Source organism: Dipodomys merriami, unplaced genomic scaffold (assembly GCF_024711535.1).
Source record: "Dipodomys merriami isolate MVZ:Mamm:240054 unplaced genomic scaffold, mDipMer1.0.p SCAF_8, whole genome shotgun sequence".
In the NCBI taxonomy this organism is placed as follows: Eukaryota; Metazoa; Chordata; class Mammalia; order Rodentia; family Heteromyidae; genus Dipodomys; species Dipodomys merriami.
In genome coordinates, this window is record NW_027206401.1 from 49610237 (window position 1) to 49634334 (window position 24098).

The 24098-nt window shown below is 36.2% G+C and overlaps 1 protein-coding gene across 3 annotated transcripts in view; it reads right to left on the reverse strand.

The window, feature by feature from the left end:
- Orc3 (origin recognition complex subunit 3) overlaps window positions 1-24098 on the reverse strand; it is a 51927-nt gene that overhangs the window by 21045 nt on the left and 6784 nt on the right. For 2 of the 3 annotated variants that reach the window (XM_070011074.1, XM_070011072.1), the window contains exons 3-11: window positions 22637-22734; window positions 21102-21243; window positions 19007-19111; window positions 17918-18069; window positions 16652-16785; window positions 14140-14299; window positions 9565-9678; window positions 6725-6858; window positions 5742-5805 (exon numbers count right to left, since the gene is read on the reverse strand). In XM_070011074.1, coding sequence (XP_069867175.1) covers window positions 5742-5805; window positions 6725-6858; window positions 9565-9678; window positions 14140-14299; window positions 16652-16785; window positions 17918-18069; window positions 19007-19111; window positions 21102-21243; window positions 22637-22734 — 1103 coding nt within the window. The remainder of the gene's footprint in view (window positions 1-5741; window positions 5806-6724; window positions 6859-9564; window positions 9679-14139; window positions 14300-16651; window positions 16786-17917; window positions 18070-19006; window positions 19112-21101; window positions 21244-22636; window positions 22735-24098) is intronic. The other variant, XM_070011073.1, reaches the window with a different exon arrangement.

The following is a 24098-nucleotide window of genomic DNA, read 5'->3' on the forward strand; positions in this document are numbered from 1 at the left end:
GGACCCAGAAAGTACAGTATTTGGGGTATAGCTGATACTTCTGCTTCTGGACCACCATGAAGTGAGCAACTCTCTGCTCTTCCATATGCTTCCTACCATGTTCTGCCTCACCACTGGGAGCAACAACAGAGCCAAGGGACCATGGATTAAAACTGCTGAAACTCCCCGAAGAAAGATGACTATGATGACTATGTAGTGTGAGGAGATGTGTGCTAAAGCATATCACAATGGAAATGGTCAGAAGGTGTGGGAAATAACACGAAGTTCACTTTCCTGTGGACAGAGAAAGCACATACTGGGACAGTTCTGGCTATTAATTTAATTGCTGCTTCCTTTGTCCCGCCCCTCCCCCTACTTATACCGGGGTTTGAACTCAGAGCCTCATGCTTGCTTGCTGGACTGGTACTCTACAACCTGAGCTATGCATCTAGCCCAATTTCTTGTTGACTTTTAGAGATGGAATCTCTGAGACTTTTCTGCCAAGGTTGGCTCTGAACTTTCATCTTGTGGTCTCAGCCTCCTGAATAATTAGGATTACAGGTGCTTGGCAGACTTCTCCAAATTTTAATGTAATAGTCTCATGGCTTATAAGGAAAGCAAATAGGAGTGGTAAAAATGAACTTAATAGTTGTGCTTAAAGCAATACTTAATTAACACTAGAATGATGCAAGTCTACTGTGCCAGCAATTATATTCTTTTCTGTCGTATTGCTTGAAACATTGATACTATCAAATCAAAGAAGGAAAAAAAAAAAGTTTTGGGAAGATGTTCCAAATAAGAATTATTCCTGAGGCACAAAGACTTAATTTGCAGAAGCATGTTAACTTTTGATATCTCACCTGTGAATAACCATGACAATGACTGGCACATTTTACCAAGAGAAGGAAATAATCACATCATCCCCACAAAATGCAGTTTGAACTAACACCAAATGAATCTTCCTCTTTTTAGAAAATGTCTACATGAAGCAACGGCTGAGTAGATGTGGGTGTTTGAATCATTAATACTTGTAGACTATACCCTATACCTCACTCTCTCATTTTGTACTTCTTAAAAATGAATATGACTGCTGGTCACTGGTGGTTCATACCTGTAATCCTAGCTACTTAGGAGGCTGAGTTCTGAGGATCACAATTTGAAGCCAACCTGGGCAGAAAAAGTCCCCAAAAGACTCATACCCTCCAATAAACTACTCAAAAAAGCCAGAAGTGGAGCTGTGGCTCAAGTGTTAGAGGCCCAGTAACAGTGCCCATGCCCTGAGTTCAAGCCCCAGACTGGCAAAAACCAAACAAACAAAAAAAAAAAACATGATTCAGAAGCAAGGTCATCTACTAGATCTTATACAAGTAGATTGAGATATCACCTATTTTTTCCAGATTCTTAACATTGTAAATATTCTTACTCATTGTTTTGACAAATACTTGGCAAATATTTTACTTTCTAACCATATATTTTGCAAACATAACTAAGATACAAATGATTACTTATTAGTAGAGCTTAATAAATTTAGAAAAAATAATAGGAATATTTAAAAAGTAAAAAATGTAACTTCAAACATGTAATAATTTTTCTCTTAAAAATTTTTTTTTGCTAGGCACCAGTGGCTCACACCTGTAATCTTAGCTACTCAGGAGGCTGAGATCTGAGGATCGCAGTTCAAAGCCAGCCCAAGCAGGAAAGTCTGTGAGACTTTTATCTCCAATAAACCACCAAAAAACCAGAAGTGGCACTGTGGCTCAAGTGGTAGAGCACTATTGAGCTCTTCAGCTCAAGGACAGCACCTAGGCGCAGAGAGTTCAAGCTCCACAACTGACAAAACAACAAAAAAAAACCCAAAAAACAAACAAAAAAACCTTTTCAGGGTGCCGGTAGCTTATGTCTGTAATCCTGGCTACCCAGGAGGTTAAAATCTGAGGACCTCAGTTTAAAGCCAGCTGGGGCAGGAATGTCCATGAGACTCTCTATTCCAATTAATCACAAAAAAAGATAAATATAAACTTTTTATATTGAATCTTTTTCCTGTGTCTCCTGAAAAAATTTACCTTTTTCATTAAAAATATAGTAAAACTCACTTTATACTACTAAGAAAGGCCAAGTTTACTATCTTGCTTTATGCTTTCTTATCTGTTATTTTATTTAATTCTCTCATAGATCTAGAAGCCAGTACCTTTTGACAACCAAAATAAGGTTCAGAGTGGCTCGGTAAGCTTTCCTGCCAGTAAAACCAAGTCTACTTGACTCAAACCGATACTCTTGTCATTATTTCCATACAAATAATGTATTCTTCAATGTATTTAATAGCATGAAATTGCATACTTAAAAGTAGTTGAAAATGAAAATTTTGTTGTGTTACATTCTAGCAGAATTAAAAATCCGGCAAAGAAAAGAATCTTAAAGCATACTTCAAATTTAAAACAAGAAGTTTAAACTTTTATTAGAGAAGTACTATTTACTTCACCCATTTACAAAAGGAAGAAACCTATAGAAAGACTAAGCTTATCTTGTAAGTTAACTAGAAAAGTTTTTTGGGGGGAGGAGGAAGGATAGAATAGAAGTAGGGAGAACATTTTCTAGACCCTTCTGAAATAGTTTAAAGATAATTTAAAAACCCTATATCCTAATCAATTGTTTCTATAATTACTTATTTCTGTAACATTTTCTTATAAAGAATTATGATCTGTATCATGATCTTTAAATATGTTTTCTTCATTGAAAAGTCAAATGAAGGACTTTAATTACTGGGCTCTGTCTTTCAGTAATATCTTGCAGATGTCCACTACTTTTAGTAGTTAACCAATAGAAAACGATACTTTATGTATCAATATATGAACTAAACCTGCTACTTTCTTCTAAACTCTTAACTCACCCAGAAATCAAACTTTGGTCAACAACATATACGTCATTTCCTGAGAGTACAAAGCTCCTATTATTTGAGTTAATTGGTAATTAGAACTAATCTAGTTTCCTCTCATAGCATAAGTAGTCATAACCAAGAGTACTTTAATTATTCTCTTACTATAAATTATCACACAAAGATTAAGACATTTAAAGTATTTAAGATGTATTTATAAATGGGATGAAAAATATTCTGGAGGAAAAGGAATTATAATTGAATAACAATTATACTTCATGCTACTTGTACTTCTGTGTGAAATAGAGCTAAGTACTGCTGGGTGATAAAACACACTAAAATACTTTTACAGAACATTTGAAAAGCTCATTTCTAATTTCTTAGGCATTAATAAAGAACCTCAGGATCCTTCTGGCCAGTTTGCACTAACTTTCCAGAACTACTTTACAAAGTATATAAGATTGTAATATCGAGCTGGATAGTAAAGCCAGATCTTCCATTTACCCTATGACACTTTAGACAGGAAAGATACTTCATCACAAAGGTATTTTATTTATTTATTTTTTTTTGGGGGGGGGTGTCTGGTCGTGGGGCCTGAACTCTGGGCCTGGGCGCTGTCCCTCAGCTCTTCAGGTCAAGGCTAGCGCTCTACCACTTGAGCCACAGCGCCACTTCCGGCTTTTTCTTTCTGCTTATGTGGTGCTGAGAATCGAACCCAGGGCTTCATGCATGCAAGGCAAGCACTCTACCACTGAGCCACCTTCCCAGGCCCCACAAAGGTATTTTAAAACCTATGTCTATGTGGTATCTATCTATGTTTCACGATGAAAACTACCTACAAACTGGAGAAAGCTGCTACTATTACACCATCTCCCCAAACCTTTACATATAAGGTATATAAGAAAGAAATTTTCACTATTTAAAAGTCTTCCCAGTATTTCAATGCTGAGTGCTTTCTTCTGTGTGCATGTATGTGCCAGTAGTGGGAATTGAATTCAGGACTTGCATTCTCCTTTGGCTTTTGTGCTCAAAGTTGGCATTCTACCATTTGAACTACACTGCCACTTCCAGCTTTGTGTTGGTTAACTGGAGATAAGAGTCTCATAGACTTTTCTGCTCAGACTGGCTCCAAACTGGCTTCACACCAAAGTTCTAAGTCTTTGAGGAGCTAGGCATGAGCTGGTAGAGATGTGAGGCATCAGTGTCTTGTTTTCAAACATGCTTTCTACCTTAATTTAGTAAGTAGCCTACAAGTAACATATTTTGTATAAGGTTAGAAAATTTTTGTACTCCTTCTTATTTCTCCTTGTGTAAGTCTCAAGAAAATATGCCCTTAAACGACAAAATATCCTGAAATATTACAAAGATAAAAATAGAGCTGAAAATGCAACAAGACAAAGTACAGTATAATAAATCAATGCTCATAAATCATGGAAGAAATCTAAAAAAGATACAAACATCATGCTATTTCCTTATCAAATTAATTCCTTTTGTAATAGTTAAAAGGTATTCTGTTCCTGGCTTTTGAAAATACATTTGGACAGAAAGTTGTAGTAAGACAACTAGCAGACTCATCTGTTATAGATCAGCTAATCTTAAAAGATTGAGTAAATGTACATATAACCTTTCTGAGATTTCCTCTACTGAAATAATCTGCATTGGGGTCTAAAGACTTCCCAAACAGCATTCAAAAGATTACAGAAATGATTCAATGATTACTGGACCTAATCTAGAAATGACTTTATACTGTGACCAAGTGTGATCCTAAAAAAAGAAATAATACTAAATAGAAGCCATTCTAAGATGTTTTAAGATTTTAGAATGTAGGTAAATTTGTGTTTAGAAATATGCTGAGAATATGCTCTCTAGTATCTAACATTCTTTTATTCCAAATATGGAAACAGTATGTGTCAACAAAACACACACTCAAGCACCAGGCTTACTTATAAGCTCATCTTACATTATGTTTTCTAATAGCTTTTTTCTTAAACAGGTTTAAGTTAGGGTATAAAAATACATGAGACATTACATGCTTCAAAATGTCTACCAGCAAAGGACTCATTAAATAAAATGAAGGTACATTCACTGAACAGGAAACTAGGCCACATTTTTTGGTACTATTGTAGAATGACATCCAAGAATAAATGTAAAATAAAACAAGGTACAGAATGGTGTTATATTATATTTATCTTCTTTCAGAAGAGGGAATCCCTCAAATATATACAATTACTGGTAAATATGGCGAGTAATTCTAGAATGCTACTTAAGAAACTGGAAATACTGGCTATCAAGAAGGGAAACAAGAGCTGGAAGATAAAGGTAATTCAATTTTTTTTAATTACCATCTAATTCATGTCCACATACAATTCATTTACTCAAGAGGGGGAAAAAACTTGCTTTTGGTAATCCTAAGGTTATACGGCTCAGTCCTAACTTTTTAGCCTCATCACTTTCCTGGCACTCACATTATCAATATATTAACAATGAATATTCAAATAAAATCAGCACCTACTTAGCAGTAGGTGCCTAGCTACCTGGCTTCTACATGCTTTTATTTATTACAGCCTTTAAATGACCACTAAGATAAGATTATCTACACATTTCAAATGTGCTATGAGAAAAGATATTTAGAAAGTAGATCTCTACACAAATACAAATATATTTGGAAAACAGCCCCTAAGAGAAATTTTTTCTTGATAAGTAAAGTTTTGAGTTGAGGTTTTGTGTCATTATTAATATCTGCATTCCTAATTGGCCATCAAGATTCAATATTCACTGTGTAAATATTAGGATATGTGATTATATAAAATTAACAATGAATGTCTGTGCACATTCTTTTTCATGAAAGAACGAAGAGGAGATTGAAACCAAAACACATTTACATTCTTACCTTCAAAATTCTCTCACTGGTCAAAAGTGCAACTTGCTTTTCTGAAGCTTGCTTTTCCACATACCTAGAATTTTTTATATCCCATACCAAAAAAGAGAAAATTAAACATTCTACATGATTGGGTAGCACAGTGGGAAAGTTACTTAAAATTCTTAATTGGTGGCCACATTTTTACATTTCTTCTCAAAAATAAATTTAAGGTGCTAGTTATGGTTTAATGACAAATTTTAATTAAATCACCTACACTTAATAGTCTGATAATAAAGCAATAAACACTAGAAATATAAATTCTGTTTCTAAAAAGTTACTCTGGAGAACTTGTGAACTATATCACTTTGTAAAAAATACTTTTCTTGCTGGGTGCCTGTAATTCTAACTAGTCAGAAGGCTGAGATCTGACGATCACGGTTTGAAGCCAACCCAGGACTTATCTCCAGTAGAGCTATGTAGCTCAAGTGGTAAACTAAATATGAACAAAAAAAGCTCAGGGACAGAGCCCCAGGCCTTGAGTTCAAGCCCCAGGACTGGGACCAAAAAAATAAAAATATAACTTTTTTTTTTTTTTTTGCCAGGTGCCAGTGGCTAACGCCTATAATCCTAGCTACTCAAGAGGCTGCAATCCAAGGATTATGGTTTGAAACCAGGTTGGGCAGGAAAGTCCATGAGACTCTTATCTCCAATTAATCACAGAAAAAGCTGGAAGTGGTGCTATGGTTCATGTGGTAGAGTGCTGGCATTGAGAAACAGTGCCTAGGCCCAGAGTTCAAACCCCAGAACCAGCAAATATAAATACACAAATATTTTTTCTTTATGCCAAATCTTCCAACCCAACAAAGGAATCCCATCATTAAAAACCATCATTTTACACTGCTCTAATTAAAACAAAACTATTATTCTATTCCTTACTCCAAACTAACTAGATTAAAAATCCTCTATTTTGTCTCAGTCTCTGGTATAAATTAAAAATGTACTTCTCCTTTTACCTCCTAAATGATGGAAGACGTCGAATGTCTTCACATTGATTAACTGATAAAAAATTTATTCTTCTCTTGGCTTCAGGGAGACTGCAGCACAGAACACTTAGGGGCTGGGAATAAAAATGCTCTAATAGAGAAAGCTGAAAGAAATGTGAAAGTGAGATATACATTAATTTGTGTCATATATATGTAATAAATCTTTTGTCCTCTATCTGCTTCATCTTAAGGTTTCTTTTGAGAGCTAATATATTTATGGCACTGATATCACAGTGTCATAATAATAATGCAGCCAACATATAAAGAGCTATATATTCCTAGTATTTTTAAGGCCACAGTTTTATGGACAAGGTTAGAAAAATGGTAATCTCAGAAAATACAAGCTAAACAAAAACTAATAAAAATGGATAGATTACCTGAAGAAGCAATTCCGATGATTGTAAATGTAGTATGGATGGGACTGGGGTATATATGATCTAAAGATCTGATACCCCACTATTTATAAAAAAGATACCAATCCAAAGCCTCACTTGAGGCAGAAGAATCAGAAGCTCAATACCCTGTAAAGACCCTGTTTCTGATCCCACATCCCTAAAAAGAAGATAGTATTATATCTAGCTGAATGCAATGGCTCATTCCAGTAATCTTGGATACTTGGGAGGCAGAAATTAGGACACGATGGTTCAGGGTATAACCAGGCAAAAATGTTCATGAGACATTTCAAGTCTGTTTGCCTCTTATTTCTTTTCTACATTAGTTCTTTAACAGAGCTCCTTTCCTTTACCGTTTGTTGTTTTGCTTGTAATTATTCTTTCATTTTGACCTGGATGGTTCCTATTCATTAGGATATACTTGTATTCTCTAATAAAGTTCTAAGATGTTTCTTTTGTAGCTCTGTGTAACTTTTTTTAAAAATTTAAATTTTATTGTAAAGGTGATGTACTACAAAGGGGTTAGTTACATGTTGAGTATATTTCCACCCCCTCCCTCATTTTCTCCCACTTTTTTCCCTGAACACCTCTCTCCTTCGCTCCCCCCCCTTTCCAGGTTGTAGTTCATTGGTTCACCCTTTGTCCCACTGTTTCTGTGATTCCCCATCCCCTCCCAAAATCAGATAAACCTATATAAAACAGAGGATACAGAAATCAAAAGCAATTGACAAAAAGGGAATAAAGCACAGGAAAAAAGAAAAAGAATTAACTGCAAACAGTACAATAAAAAAATACTCTTTCCATTTCTTGTAGTTCATTTTGATAAGCATCATTTTATATGGTCATATGCACGTAGTTATTTAGCCATTGTGATACTCTCCAAACTTTTTTTTTTCTTTCTTTTTTTTTTTTGTTGATTGTGGGACCTGAACTCTGGGCCTGGGCGCTGTCCCACAGTTCTTCAGCTCAAGGCTAGCACTCTACTACTAGAGCCACACCACTTCTGGCTTTTTAGCTTGTGTGGTGCTGAGGAATTGAAGCCAGGGCCTCATGCATGCGAGGCAAGCACTCTACCATTGAGCCACCTTCCCAGGCCTCTCTTCTAACTCTTAATGTGCATTTCTTCTTCTTCCTTGTTTGCTATACAGTGAGCAATTTGAAGGCGATTTCTTTTTACTTTCTATATCAAGGGCTCAGCATAGTGCTTGCTTTGATGTTAGTTCTTGATAAATATTTATAAGCAGATGAGAAAATGAATTAGAAGAAATTTAGGAGATTACTGTATCTCAGTATCACTTAATCTCATACATTCCTAGGGCAAATAGGGTTTTCAAGGTTTAAAACATTCTTTAAAAAGTCAGTGTTGGAGCTGAGCACTGGTGGCTCACACTTGTAATCCTAGCTACTTAGGAGGCTGAAATCTGAGGATCGTGGTTCAAAGCCAGCTCAGGCAGGAAAGTCGGTAAGACACTTACCTCCAATAAACAACTAGAAAACTAGAAGTGGCGCGGTGGCTCAAGTGGTAGAGTGCTAGCGTTGAGCTGAAGAGCTAAGGGACAGCGCCTAGGCCCAGAGTTCAGGCCCTACAACTGACCAAAAAATAAAAAAATAAATAAATAAATAATAAAATAAAAGATAATGTAGTATTTGCCAAAATAAGAAATGCACATTCACTTCTAAACCACTAAAGAATGTGGTTTTTTATGTTAGAGCAAATATTATGAAGCCTAATTTAAGAATTAGCTCTTAGCAATTCATGAAACCTTAATGACAATGCGTTAATATATAAGATTAAACGTAAATGAATTCACATGTATGCAAACTGACATCTAACTACTATTTTTGTATGATGCAGGAACTAAAAATGTGTTTAGATCTTTAAAGCATAATGAAAGAAGCAGCAGGGGGCTGGGAAGGTGGCTCAGTGGTTGAGTACTTTGCCTTGCATACCTGAGGCCTATGTATGGGTTGATTTGTCAGTACTACATGAGCAGAAAAAGGCAGAAGGGGCACTGTGACTCAAGTGGTAGAGCACTAGCCTTGAACTGAAGAGCTAAGGGACAGTTCAGGCCCCATGCCCGACAAAAAAAAAAAAAGCATAATGACAGTGTGTACTCTCTGGCCCATTATGAAAAAAGTTTGCTTTACATAGGACATTTCTTAGGTAAAAAGTCCTGGTAAGTTTTCATCAAAACACTCTTTTCTCCTGACATTCCATAGGTTGGTATGGAAAGAACTTTTTCCATTATTGATAATTAATGCATTTTCTATATTTGGCTGCATGGCAACAAAGGAATGATGGTAGAACTTAGAAAAAAAACCTATATTTTGCCACTAAATATGTTTTAATTATCATATAAATAGTCTGAAATAACATACAAACTATTTGAACCAGCTTGTGAATTTTCAAACTCTTACCTGAAGTCCTTTTATAAAATTTTGAATTGAGAAATCATGATACAAAAAGATGTTGGTCAGAACCTGTAACACTTTTTCACTTATTTTAAAAGGAAACTGAGTTGTAAGAAGTAGCTGAAAGAGATTAAGAGAAAAGGGAAAAACATACCACTTATTTTTGAGTTTTCATAAATATGAAATATAAACAATGAGACAATGATACAATGACATGATAACTAGGAAAACAAAGGTGAATATACTTTTTAGGTGATGTATCAACCAAAAATTTAACTTAATTTGTGATGACCTCCCCCCCCCCAAAAAAAGTGAAATTAGAAACAGAGCATGGGCTGGGAAGGTGGCTCAGTTGTAGAGTGCTTGCTTGCCTACCATGCATGAAGCCCTGGGTTCAATTCTTCAGCACCACATAAACAGAAAAGCTGAGGGACAGTGCCCAGGCCCAGAGTTCAGGCACCATGACAGACAAAAAAAAAGAAAGAAAGGAAGGAAGGAAGGAAGGAAGAAAGAAAGAAAGAAAGAAAGAAAGAAAGAAAGAAAGAAAGAAAGAAAGAAAGAAAGAAAGAAAGAAAGAAAGAAAGAAAGAAAAAGAAAGGAAGGAAGGAAGGAAGGAAGGAAGGAAGGAAGGAAGGAAGGAAGGAAGGAAGGAAGGGAGAACAGCCAGGTGTTGGAGACTCACGCCTGTAATCCTAGCTACTCAGAAGGCTGAGATATGAGGATCACAGTTCAAAGCCAGCCTAGGCAGGAAACTCCGTGAGATTCTTATCTCCAATAAACCACTCAGAAAACCACAAGTGGTACTGTGGCTCAAGTGGTAGAGCGCTAATATCCTTTAGCTGAAGAGCTGAGGGACAGTGCCCAAGCCCAGAGTTCAAGCCCCACAACTGCCCCCCCAAAAAGAAACAAACAAACAGAACAAAATTATTAATTTTTAAGAATAGGGCCAGCTGGGCGCCAGTGGCTCACGCCTGTAATCCTAGCTACTCAGGAGGCTGAGATCTGAGGATCAAGGTTCAAAGCCAGCCTGGGCAGGAAAGTCCGTGAAACTCTTATCTCCAATAAACCACCAGAAAACTGGAAGTTGCGCTGTAGCTCAAGTGGTAGAGTGCTCGCCTTGAGCTGAAGAGCTGAAATGACAGCGCTCAGGCCCAGAGTTCAAGCCCCACGGCTGACAAAAAAAAAAAGAATAGGGCCAAACTGAAAGGCAGTATCTCCCTGTAGAAAACAAAAAAGCTCAAAACTAGTCATTAGAAGGAAAAATTCCAAAGATAAAGGCTTGAAGTAAATTGGTGAGTTAAACACCAGGTTATTGGAATGAAACTCAGAAAGAATCAGAAAATCTGGAAGGTAGTTTGATTTTGGGGTGTGGTAAGGAAGAAATTTGGAATGTGGTTTTGCTTTGAGGTCTTAGTTCTTTGTGTATAGAGGCTGTAATTAACTTGCTTCTTTAATGGGAAGATTTGGAATAAGGATTTTGCCTTGTGACTTAAGGCCTTGGTGGAATTGTAATCACCATTTTGTAATCACTAACTGCTAGCTCTGCTTCTGTAACTTGCTTCTTTGCCGGTTGTGAGACTACCACTGGCCCCCTGCGAGTGGTGCCCCTTTTCCTCAAGGATCTTGCCTTTAAAAACCCTAAGCTATTTGTGTTTGGGGCTGGCTCATTCCCGAGTTGAGTTAGCCCTGGCTGGTCAATCCAATAAACTCCAGCTTTTTAAGATACTGGTCAGGGCTGGGAAGTTGGCTCAGTGGTAGAGCACTTGCCTTGCATGCATGAGGCCCTGGGTTCGATTCCTCAGTACCACATAGGCGAAGAAAAAAAAAAAGCTGGAAGTGACGCTGTGGCTCAAGTGGTAGAGCACTAGCCTTGAACTGAAGAGCTGAGGGACAGCGCCCAGGCCCAGAGTTCAGGCTTGCACAACCAGACCCAAAAAAACCAAACCAAAACAAAAAAATAAAGGTACTAGTTAGTGCACTTCAAATTTATACCAGATTGTGCTGGGATGTAGCTCAGTGGCAAAGCACTTGCCTAGCAAGTGCAAGGTCCTGGGTTCGATCCCCAGTACTAAAAAAGAAAAGACCCCCCCCAAAAAAAATACAGTTAAAAAAAAAAACCCAAACACAAATTTATACCAGATTAACAATTACAAAAAGAAGCTGGGTGCCAGTGGCTTATGCCCCTGATCCTAGCTACTCAGGAGGCTGAGATCTGAGGATTAAGTTTCAAAGCCACTCTGGCAGGAAAAGTCCCTGAGACTCTTATCTCCAATTAAACACAAAAAGCTGGAAGTAGAGCTGTGACTCAAGTGGGAGAACATCAGCCTTGAACAAAAAACCTCACGGACAGTACCCAGGCCCTGAGTTCAAGCCTCAAGACCATTAGCCTAACCCCCTTCTCCCTGCAAAAAACAAAGGAAGTAAAAAGGACCAAGCACCAGGAAGGGAACAGTCAAGTACCCAAGCCCAGAGTTCAAGACTCAATACTGGCACACAAAGAAAAGAAATAAAAAGAAGTAATTTTTACTACAAACTCACAACCAAAGATACACACCATATTCCTTATTTCTAATTTTTAAATTAGGCATCAAATTTAAGTTATTGCTTATTAACTGGGTAACCATTTTTTTCACACCAGAGTTCATTCAAGAAGCCACAGGTTTTGCAATTGTTATTACCAAACATGAGTTCTTTTATCCTTATTGATTTAAATGAAGATATATTAGACTATAGAATACTGAATGAACAGACAAAATAACTGATTTTTACTTTAAAAATGTAGAATAACTCAATTTCAATTTTCAATTATCTACAGCAAATCTTACATCTGAAAATGACAAATCATTCTAGGGCATTTTTTCTTTTGCTAATACCCGAATTTGTTCTTAGGGTTTCATTTTAACATTTGTTATCAAGGACAACAAGATAAGCCAGGAGCACTGGCTATGCTTGTAATCCTAGACGGTAGAGATCTGAGGATTGTGGTTCAAAGCCAACCAGCAGGAAAGTTATCAGACTCTTATCTCCAAATAGCCATCAAAAAATAGACAGGGTATATACAGGGAACTCAAGAAACTAATCCCTCCCAAACCTAACAAACCAATTACTAAATGGGCAAGGGAACTAAAGAGGGACTTCTCAAATGAAGAAATAAAAATGGCAAAGAAACACATGAGGAAATGTTCATCATCCCTGGTGGTGAAGGAAATGCAAATAAAGACAACCCTGAGATACCACCTTACCCCAGTCAGAATGTCCCACATCCACAAATCAGCCAACGACAAATGCTGGAGGGGATGTGGAGAACGAGGAATGCTATTACACTGCTGGTGGGAATGTACACTCATACAACCACTTTGGAAAGCAGTCTGGAGGGTCCTTAGAAAGCTAAAGATTGACCTCCCTTATGACCCAGTCATACCACTTCTAGGCATCTACCCTGAACAACAGGAACCAATATACAAGGACACATGCACCTCCATGTTTATTGCAGCACTGTTCACAATAGCTAGGATATGGAAACAACCTAGATGCCCCACCACAGATGAATGGATCCAAAAATTGTGGTATCTATACACAATGGAATATTATGCAGCCATTAGAAATGACAAAATAATGGCATTTGCAGAAAAATGGATGGAGCTAGAAGGAATCATGTTGAGCGAGGTAAGCCAAGAACGAAGAGACAAACAGTACATGGTCTCCCTGATAAGTGGATGATAAATCCAAAATGTTAGGTGATATGACAAAACTAACAGGACTTAAGAAACAAAGAACTCCCACTCATCTGGTTGAACCACTACCAAATATCCCCATGCTGCTGATCACATATATGGTATATAACATGTGAGCACCGTTATATATTACAGACTGTGATAGACAATTTGCTCCAGGAAAGTTAGAATGAACTTGTGACTTTAAATGAGCATCATTTATTCCACAATACTGTGAATTTCCGGAAATTAAGTAATCACTTAATCACAATCAAAAAAAAAAAAAAAAAAGAACCTTGGGGAAGGGAGGGAGGGAGGGGATGGTAGGGGGAAAACAATGGAGGGGGTAACAATGTTCAAGAGGAAGTGTACTCATTGCCTCACTCATGTAACTGTAACTCTCTGTATGGTATATTTACAATAAAAAAATTAAAAAAAAATAGACAGGGGACTATGGCAAGTGGTACAGCACTAGCCTTAAGCATACATACACACACAAAAGCTCAGAGAGAGCACCCAGGCCCAAGGCCCAGGACAGGCACCAAAAAAACAAAACAAAAACAAAGAACAACAACAAAAAAAAACATGATAGGAAGATAAGATCAAAGCATGTTAGTAACTACATGTAGCATAAGGCTGTGAAAAAATACAGACAGACATAATCATTCTTTTATAACATCTACCTTTTAAAGGGACAACTTGATACAAAAATCTCTATAAAATATGAAAAATAAAAAAATCACAATTAAAATACGTAAAGAAATATGTTGCACTGTGAGAACTACCATTAATATGTGTATGTACAATCTACGCTTCCAAGTCTTTCTTTCCATCTGTGTCAGTCTTCCTGCCCGCCCCCCTTTTTTACCTTATCAAGTATGGTAGTCAGGTGCTCCTTGCAAGACAAAGACTGGAACAGCTCTATACACAATAAAGATGACACTGCATGAGGAAGCAATCGGTGGATGATAATAGGAGATGTGGCAATTCCAAAAATAAGTATTAGTGGAAATTCATGCAGATGTTGACTAGTTTGTAAAGAAAGATATAAAAGTGAAATTTCTTTAGAAAATCTATTTCAATATATCATCCTTTAAGACTAGCTTTTATTTTAATGTCTACTTTATAAGATAAGTATTCCAAATATTAAAACTGTCAATTATTATATGTTACAGTAATACAAAAATAGTGATTTTTCAGACATTCTAGCTCTGAAATGAAGTAATGGATTCTTTCATTTTATACATAAGAACACAGAGGTATAAAAATGATCAAACATGGCCCCATGGGCAATCTTTTCCTTATTCAAAGACATTTTAGACAACATTAACTTCTCTCCCAGTCTGAACTACACTGTTCATCTTACCTATGCTTCAGTGACATGAAATTCATTAATTTTCAAGGTAACTGATTTTACTTAAGGACATTTCTTTTTCTTTTGTTTTGGTTGTGGAGCCTGAACTCTGGGCCTGGGCACTGTCCCTCAGCTCTTCAGCTCAAAGCTAGCGCTCTACCACTTGAGCCACAGTGCCACTTCCACCTTTTTCTGCTTATGTGGTGCTGAGGAATCGAACTCAGGGGCCTCATGCACGCAAGGCAAGCACGCTTCCACTGAGCCACCTTCCCAGCCCCTATTTATGGACATTTCTATCAGAAACTATTTTATCCAAATTTGTCTCATACACTTCATTTCTTTGCCCACGTCCTTACACAAAATGCAACATATCTTTCCCTGAGTATCATTAAATGTTTTATCCCTTCATTTTTATTCCAAACATATACTGAACAAGATTTATTCTTTGCAATACTAGAATGAATACAAGTAAGTTCAACAGAGTAAAACAGCAGATTCTCAAGGGCTATTTTAAATCATAGCTCTCTGTACTATGGCTGATGATTCTGTCTGTTCTCTCCTATCAGCTACTGCTTTTTAATATTCCACTAGTATGCAGTTCTATCTTTAAATAATAAAAGGCTTGGATTTTCTCAGTGTCATTACAAGTCCTTTATTTTTTATAGCTAAAGTAGTGCAAGTCTGAGTTCTAAAGGTATGATGTTTTGTTTTGGTTTTATCACTATGCTGTATTGTGTACTTTCCCAGCATGGTAAGCAATTCAGTCAGCACTAAGGAAGGTCTTGAGACAGAGCCTGGAGATGTGCTTGCCTAGGATATATGAGGCATTGGGTTCCATGTTCAGCACTGCTTAAAAGAAAAAAAAAAAAAAAGAATCATAGCATCTACAACTGTTATAAACAATGAGGAAGGACAAATAAAACTACCAAAATATATGACCAAAAATTATAACAACTTTAGGCAACTATCGCATAGGAAAGTAGATATACAAAGGAAGCAAAAGTAGATGATGGGCTGGGAAGGTGGCCCAGTGGTAGAGTGTTTGCCTTGCATGCATGAAGCCCTTGGTTCAATTCCTCAGCACCACATAAGCAGAAAAGGCTGGAAGTAGGGCGAGGCTCAAGTGGTAGAGCCCTAGCCTTGAGCTGAAGACTTCAGGGACAGTGCCCAGGCCCAGAGTTCAAGCCCCATGACCAACCAAAAAAAAAAAAAAAAAGTAGATGACATCCTAAAATACATACTACAGAAAATGCACACCAGGGGATTTTAAATATAGTTACTTCAACCATGAGTGTTCTAAGAGTGCCTTGAAGATCTCATGACCTCACATCACAAATGCAGTTTCTCACTACAAATATTATAAACATAAGATAATGTCACTTGCAAAACAATCTTTGTCAGTAAAGCTATATGCAAACTCAAAAACCTCTAAAGACAGGTGTTATGGTTTGTATATGGAATCTATCCTTACATCCTCCCCTCCCCCCAAAAAAGCCTATATTCCAAAGTAGTAGTACTATTTTGGGAAGTTCTGGAAACTTTGGGAAGTGTCAATTGGAACTAGTCTTTGGAATATCTTGCCCCTGGCCCTCTCCAATCTCTCAGCCTTCTAGGTGCCAGTGCCAGTTGAACAACTCAGCTCCACAATGTTCTCCCCACCAGGATGGACTAAAACTTCTGAAACTAGGAGCAAAATTAAATCTTTTCTTCTCTTCAACTTGTTTGTGTCAGATACTTTGTCACAGGGACAAGAAAACCAATAGCTCATCAAATAAAGCTTGATTTAAAATAAAATTAACCTGGAATAGTTTATTTATTTTATACTCCCTTAGCAGGCTAATTAAAAGACTAAATACTTCTTATTCATAAGTTAAAATGTAAATAAAAAACAACATTCATAAAAAAACTGAAATCACTTTGAATTCTATTAAATTGGTCTTAAAATGAAGATATCTCTTAGGTTAAAAGAAATGTTTTCTTAATAGAAAGAAAAATTTTCACAAAAGCCAAGTAACACACCATCTACCTGCTGATAATGATGAAGTCTTGGAGTACTTTTGTGGAGAAGCTTTCCATATCCTTTAAGATAAGCACAACAGGAGGAGAATGCCATTGGCTAGAAGTAATCCTCTTTTTGCTTGGCATTTTGGGGCCTGTCTTCTTTTAAGATATTGTGGAAAGAAGGAGTTAAAAAAGTAAGCCTTACCACTCAAACAATGTTGTAATGCCAAATATTGATGTATTTTCTTTTAAAGACAGTGACAATGTTTCTTTTATTTTTCTTACTTAATTAACAGAAACTCATTCCAACAGTACTAACGGGATATTTCTGTGACTGACATGGGGATAATAACCAAGAAGAAAACATTCAGTAAAATCAGTAACTTATAAGAATGCATTTTCTATTGGAAAAAAAAAAAGTTAGAAAAACATTAAGAGAAAATTGTTCACACAATTGATTTTCCTTGTTGGGAGAAAGTTTCTTTTTGCTTTGCTTTAAGACAAAAACATAAATGCTTTCTAATTAAAGGTATCTGTTCTACTACTGTGAAATTTCAAGCTTAAAAAGAACCCTAAACTGCAAATAGTGTTTGATTTCTAAAAAAATAACTAAGTGTGGATGAAATTAAGGTACTGTGGTAAGCATGACTTACTTTAGACCTTTATATAAAGCAAAGGAAACTTATGATGACATCAGTAAAAATACTGAATGGAAAATGTTACCATAGGATTTTTTAACCCACACTGTCTATGTAACATTATCAACTAAAGCTGTGGTTTTATATTGTAGATACCAAGTAATCAAAGTACTCATTTTCACTGAAAATTATCACAGTAGAATGGAATTTATTTTTAGCTATCTCCTTTGTTGAAATAAAGTATTCCCTTGGATTTCTAAGCATAGAGTACGTTATATTTCAAAAACAAAACAAAACATGATTATTCCTCAGAGGACTAAATTAACATAGGGAACTGGAAGCATGACACTATCACACAAAAGCAAATACTAAAGCAAGCAAAGTACAGCCACTGTTACAGAAATTATATCTGTAACAGAACCATCTTCTGATATAGTTTTACTGTTTTGGTTTTTGTGATTACAGGGCAATGTCCCATAAATACAATGTCTTTGTAAGACCTCCGCCTTTTTCAGGAATTAGGTTTATTTAATAAAAGTACATACTAAAAAAAAAAAAAAAAAGTATTATACTAACACCTCTTGCTGCAGAAATACAAGCTTATTAAGTCTCATACACCATTTTCAGGAAGAAAATCATCAATTTGTGTTTACCTTTGTGATAGTCTTATACCAAGTGGTAAGTGAGTCCATTGAACAATGTGTCTTCTTCTGTGTGACCTGAACACTTTCTTCCTCTTTGGATTTTACATCTCCACGGCAGTCTGTCAATTGTGTAACAAATTTTTGCAAAAAATGTTTTATATCTGCAAAATAGAAAAAATATTTAAAAAAGAACATTTATATTCTCTAAAAACCCTTGAAATATCTTGACTAATATATTACATTATTTAATTTGAATGTAATTTTTGATATTTATCAATAGGTAAAATAATATTTAACATACTATTAATGTTCATTAGTATCTTCTCTTTAATACTTAAATTTATTTAGTTCCTACTAAGAACAGACTAAAATATCTATTAAAGTATTACCTAGGCAAATGTGTAAACAAAGAAACTATATGTTTAAATCATATTGAACAAAGACTTTAAGATTCCTAAAAAAAGAATCAAAATTGGTGTTTACATGAATCATCTGACTAAAGACTGCCTTTATAAACATTTTTACATTTTTAGACCTTTAAAAAATTCAAATCAGTTTATGAAAATTGTGTTTCCAAACACAATCAATTTTGCTGTATTAGCATACATAACACTATGATTTCATGGCTTTAGAGTCTCTAATTTGGCTCTGCCAATATGGACTACCTTTACCATTGACAGCCCATTAAAATAGAAAATATGATGGTTTATATCTGTAAACATAAACCTATAGAGTCTACATTCAGTTGGGCTAAATATAAGCTTATTATTTCCCAGTTTTCAGCTTTGTGTTCCAAACTTTTCATCCTACTAGAAGATTCACTGTTAAGGAACACATATTAATGAAATGCATTCACTATTAGTGGCAATGAAGCTGATACAGCAGGAACAGGACCAAAATAAAAGGCACAAGAATTTGCTAAAAGTACTATAATAGGCATGATTATTCTGGGGAGCTAAAATTACTCTGGATGACATTAAACATCTGAAGCTTTATACAATACTATGCTTTCCCACAAAAAGGGATTAAGAAGACATGAGAGAAGAGAACTGACACATTTTGTAACGTCTCATCAAGAAATTTGCATTTATAGTTTACCTGGACAATCTTTAGCTTTCAACGAGACTACATATTGAGTAACATTACTCTGAATGGCTTCTGTTAGACTTCTGAATATTAAATCGTGATCTGTGACATTCACACCTAAGAAATAATACATGGATACAATTTATTAATCACTTAACAACAATAAAAGGTATTCAGGGCTGGAAACATGGCTCAGCTGAGCCAAGCACATGAGACCCTATTACTTGCAAAAAAAAAAAAAAAGGTATTCAAGACATCAAGCAAACAACCAACTAAAATCATTTAAAAAACATGATTCATAATAGAGATGAAGAAAATATATCATAGAAATGAAGGCATATCAATTATAATTGTAAAGGTTCATGTTAAAGATATAGTTTGGTTCCCGAATATACCCCATAAGGTTTACGTACTGGAGGCCTGGTACTTACTGGGAGGGAATGGAAGCTACAGAAAGTAGATCCTAGTGGAAGGCAGCTAGGGTGTTGTGTATACGTCCTTGAAAGGACAGCCTCTTCACTCTGATCCTGATTGACTGCCTTGGCATTGACCCAAAAGAGCAAGGAACAATAAACTATACTAAAACCACTGAAATCATGAGCCGAAACAAACCTTTTTTCCTCATCAATTGATTACTGAGTATTTTGTCACAGAATCAGAAAGCTGACTAACACAACTGGTTTATTCGGAAAGATATTTAGCAAAATTCCTCTTTGGAAAATTATTGAATAGGGGTAGCTGATCTTTAAAAATAGGAGTGATTTCATTATTTTTTTAAGCTTATTTCTTTTTAAATCATTCAAAAACAAAGGGCAACTTGGTTTGGAGGCTGGGTTGAATAAATATCTCCAGAGGTAGCAAAGCATTAAGAAAAAAAGGGGGGGGGCTGGGAAGGTGGCTCAGTGGTAGAGTGCTTGCCTTGCATGCATGAAGCCCTGGGTTTGATTCCTCAGCACCACATAAGCAGAAAAAGTTGGAAGTGGTGCTGTGGCACAAGTGGTAGAGTGCTAGCCTTGAGCTGAAGAGCTCAGGGACAACGCTCAGGCCCAGAGTTCAAGTCCCATGACCACCCCCCCAAAAAAAACCTTATCATAATAAACATAAATACATACACACATAAATACTCAGGAGGGAAAAACTCTTTTTTTTCCTTTAAAAAAAAGGAAAGCTGGTGACGGTGGCTCACACCTGTAATTCTCACTACTCAGGAAGCTGAGATCTGAGGATCGCATTCAAAGCCAGCCCGGGCAGCAAAGTCTGTGAGACTTTTATTTTTTTAATGTTTTTCATTGTAAAATTAGTGTACAGAGGGATTACAGTTACATGAGTAAGGTAATGAGTACATTTCCTATTGAGCATTGTTACCTCCTCCTTTGTTTTAATGTGAAACTCTTATCTCCAATAAACCACTCAGAAAACCAGAAGTGGCGCTGTGGCTTAAGTTGCAGAGCACTAGCCTTGCGCTAAAGAGCAGAGGGCCAGTGCCCAGGCCTAGAGTTCAAGCCCCAAGACCAACCAAAAAAAAAAAAAAGATAGAAATTTGCCAATATTTCAGAGAATTCTTTCTCTACCATCTTAGAATACGTGTTTAGTAAAGATAGGTATTAGTGATGGATATTTTTAAAATTTTTCAACCTATAATCTGAAAGTAATTTATATAAAATTCACCCAAGTCCTTTCCTAATGCAGTTAATATAGTACAATCTGAAACTGAAAAACTCAGCACACGAAAACAATATATTATAGGTTACTTAATATATCTTAGTATTAAGATGTGATTGTTTTAGAAGAAGACAAAGTCAGGCCCACTGATTTTTCACTGAATCCAAATCTCATATACCTTTATAACATGGATATGGAAGAATAAAACAAATGTAGTTCTTCTTCCTGACAAAAAGTTAAAGAGAACACTAGCTGTACCAGTTTTTTTAACTCACAAATGATTAGTATAACAAACTTCTTGATTTTGAAAGAACATAAACTACAGTTTCATTCTGTAACTAAAAGTTGTTTATTAGAACAAGTTATTCCCCACAATTCTCAGAAATACAACAATTAAAAAGTATTCACACATTTGTTCATGCACTCAGTATAGATATGTACATACCAAGAATGAGGGCAGCAGTTGGAATTTCTCTGAGTTTTATTTGGCAGCCCCAGTCACTTGATTTGTGGAATCCAGAATGAGACTTTCGAAGAAATTCAATTAGACTGTCAAACAGGTTTTTATTTAATTCTTCCTGGAGTTGCTACAAAAACACACACAAACACACACACACACACACACACAAATCTTTATGAATAATCAGTTAACAGTAACATGATGTGTCTTTACTGGTAAAAAGAAATTTCATATTTTTTGCTTCCCTTTGAATGTTCAATAATTTCTGTCTATAAACTAAAAATACATTTACAAGAAGAAATAAAACCCCTATAAATGTATTAACATATAATGTGCCAGACAAAGTAACTGACACAAAATAAACGCAAAATAGGGGTAGCTTAAAATGTATTTTGAACTAGAGAAAGAAATTATGGTTCTGGGGCTGGTTGTTGGGATGTGAGAGTAGATGTGGGAGTGGAAATGGCAACAGGTTATAAGAGAGTAGGAGAAAAATGCAAGAAACAGAGGCTGTCTCATTATACAGACAAGGTTAGTCATTAGGAGGTCATCTGTGGTAATCTCTTTTTTTTTTTTTTTTTTGGTTGGTCGTGGGGCTTGAACTCTGGGCTTGGATGCTGTCCCTGCGCTCTTCAGCTCAAGGCGAGCGCTCTACTGCTTGAGCCACAGCACCACTTCCATCTGTGGTAATCTCTATCTGAGCCAAGTGTTAGATTTTCAATCTCTTCTTACTAAGACAGGTCTTTCTTCAGGTGAATACTTTAAGATAAGAAGCCTCTACCTGAGGGGTTGGGAAGGTGGCTCAATGGTAGAATGCTTGCCTTGCATGCATGAGGCCCTGGGTTCGATTCCTCAGCACCACATAAGCAAAAAGAAAAAAGCTGGAAGTGGCGCTGTGGCTCAAGTGGTAGAGCACTAGCCTTGAACTGAAGAGCTGAGGGACAGCGCCCAGGCCCAGAGTTCAGGCCCCACAACCAGACCCCTCCCCTCCCCCCAAAAAAAAGAAAGAAAAAAGAAAAAGAAGCCTCTACCTGAATGCAATGTTTAGTTAAAGCATATAGATGTAAATATTTTTTACAATATGATTTGCTACTCAGAACCATTCTTGTGTCTGCAACCTTTTGCAATAGACAGATGAATATGCTAAACATGTACCCTTTGCAGTGGCTTATTCTGACCTCCCTCAGGGGTTTCAGAAACAATATGCTAGCTCTAGAGGTACCAACTGCCATCTTTTAGAGCTGGAACATAGAAAATACCTATATGTGAGGATGAGGGGTTTAGTTTTAATATTCTCATTTTGTACTTGTAGAACTTGTTAAATAACCGAAGGACAATGTAAGAGTAGCATTACCAGTATCATGAAATATCTAAAGCTCTATAAATATGAGTCATCTTAAAGAGTATTCTTGACCAATATTTCCTGTAATTCACCAAAATTCTTGTAAATTGGTGAGACTGAAGCAGCAGGAGATCGACAGCATGAGTATTGGAGAAAAGTTAACAAAAGAGGTACTCACCTCAGTTTCAGATTTCATCTGTTGCCACAACAAATGGTAAGTTTCGAATCGAAGCTTATTGTCTTCAGACTCATTTTTCCCTTTGCTAAAGTAGTCTTCTAAAAACAAAGAAAGATGGTTTATACACTAAAAATCTGAAATGGTGTATACAGCCACATAGTGAGAAATAGAAATTGAAGTTTTTTTTTTCCTAAACACACAAGTAAAATTTTTTAAAGCTAGAGTATAGCTCATGAGATAGCAAATGCCAGGTCCCAAGCTCCAACTCCAGCACTACAAAAAACAGAAATAATAATAAATCTAAATTTCCTTTAACTTCTAAATTTCTAAGTTTTTGTTTTTATTTAGCTGTACAGGGTTTTGTTAGGCACGTGGCTCTACCATTTAATCCACACCCAACTTTTTTTGCTTTACTTTTCCAGTAGGTTCTGACATTTACACTTGAGCCTGCCTGTACTATTATCCTTGACCTGGGAGGACAAGCACTTGCCACTGTGCCCAGGTTTTTACTGGTTGAGATGGAGTCTCATAAACATTTATCCAGTCTGGTCTTTAACCACTATCCTCCTAATCTTGGCCTCTTGAATAACTATGATTATAGGCATGAGCTACTGCTCCAGCTCTAACAGTTTTACTTAATGGTTTCTGGTTTGAAGCATATACATTTACTATTAATATTTCATTATTTATTCTCATTCATATTTACTTCTATTATTCTCATATATTTTGGCTTATGCTTTTGAATTCTTTTTAATGATTCTATTGCTATTTTGATTCCACTGACATACTTTGGTCCAGTCTCATTTACTTTTTTATTCTTTAAATTATTTTTATTTATGCTGGTACCAAAGGTTGAACTAGGGTCTTGAGCTCTTGCTTGGCTTGCTTGCTCACAGCTGGCACTCTACCACTTGATCCAACCTAACTTTTTGTTAATTTTGGAGATGATATGATGGATTTTTCTGCTTGGGCTGGCTTTGAACTTCTAACACTGATATCAAGTATCCTGAGTAAGTAGGTTTACAGTTGTACATGACTGGCACTGGCTTTAAGTCTATATATTTTATACTCTTGATGTTTTCTCCAACTTGTTAGCCATTTGTCAAAATACTTTTTATTATAGTGTTTTTCAAACTTCAAAACTACAATTCACATTAAGAAATACATTTTATAAGGATACAGGTGGACCTGTTGCAACAATGAGAAGTACAAGTTGTCATGTCCAAAACGAGCTTTACAACGTCAGTGCGGGGGGGGGGGGGGGGGGGGAGGAGAAGGATTGAGATTGGGGGAGGGGGGAGGCTGGGAAGGGACGTGAAGGGTAAACAAAAGGAGGAGGCTGCAATGCTTGGTAAGAAATGTACGCATTATCCTGCCCATGTAATTGTAACCCCTCTGTACAGTATGTTCACAAATAAAATAAAATTAAAAAAAAAAACAAAAAACAAAAAAAATAAATGGA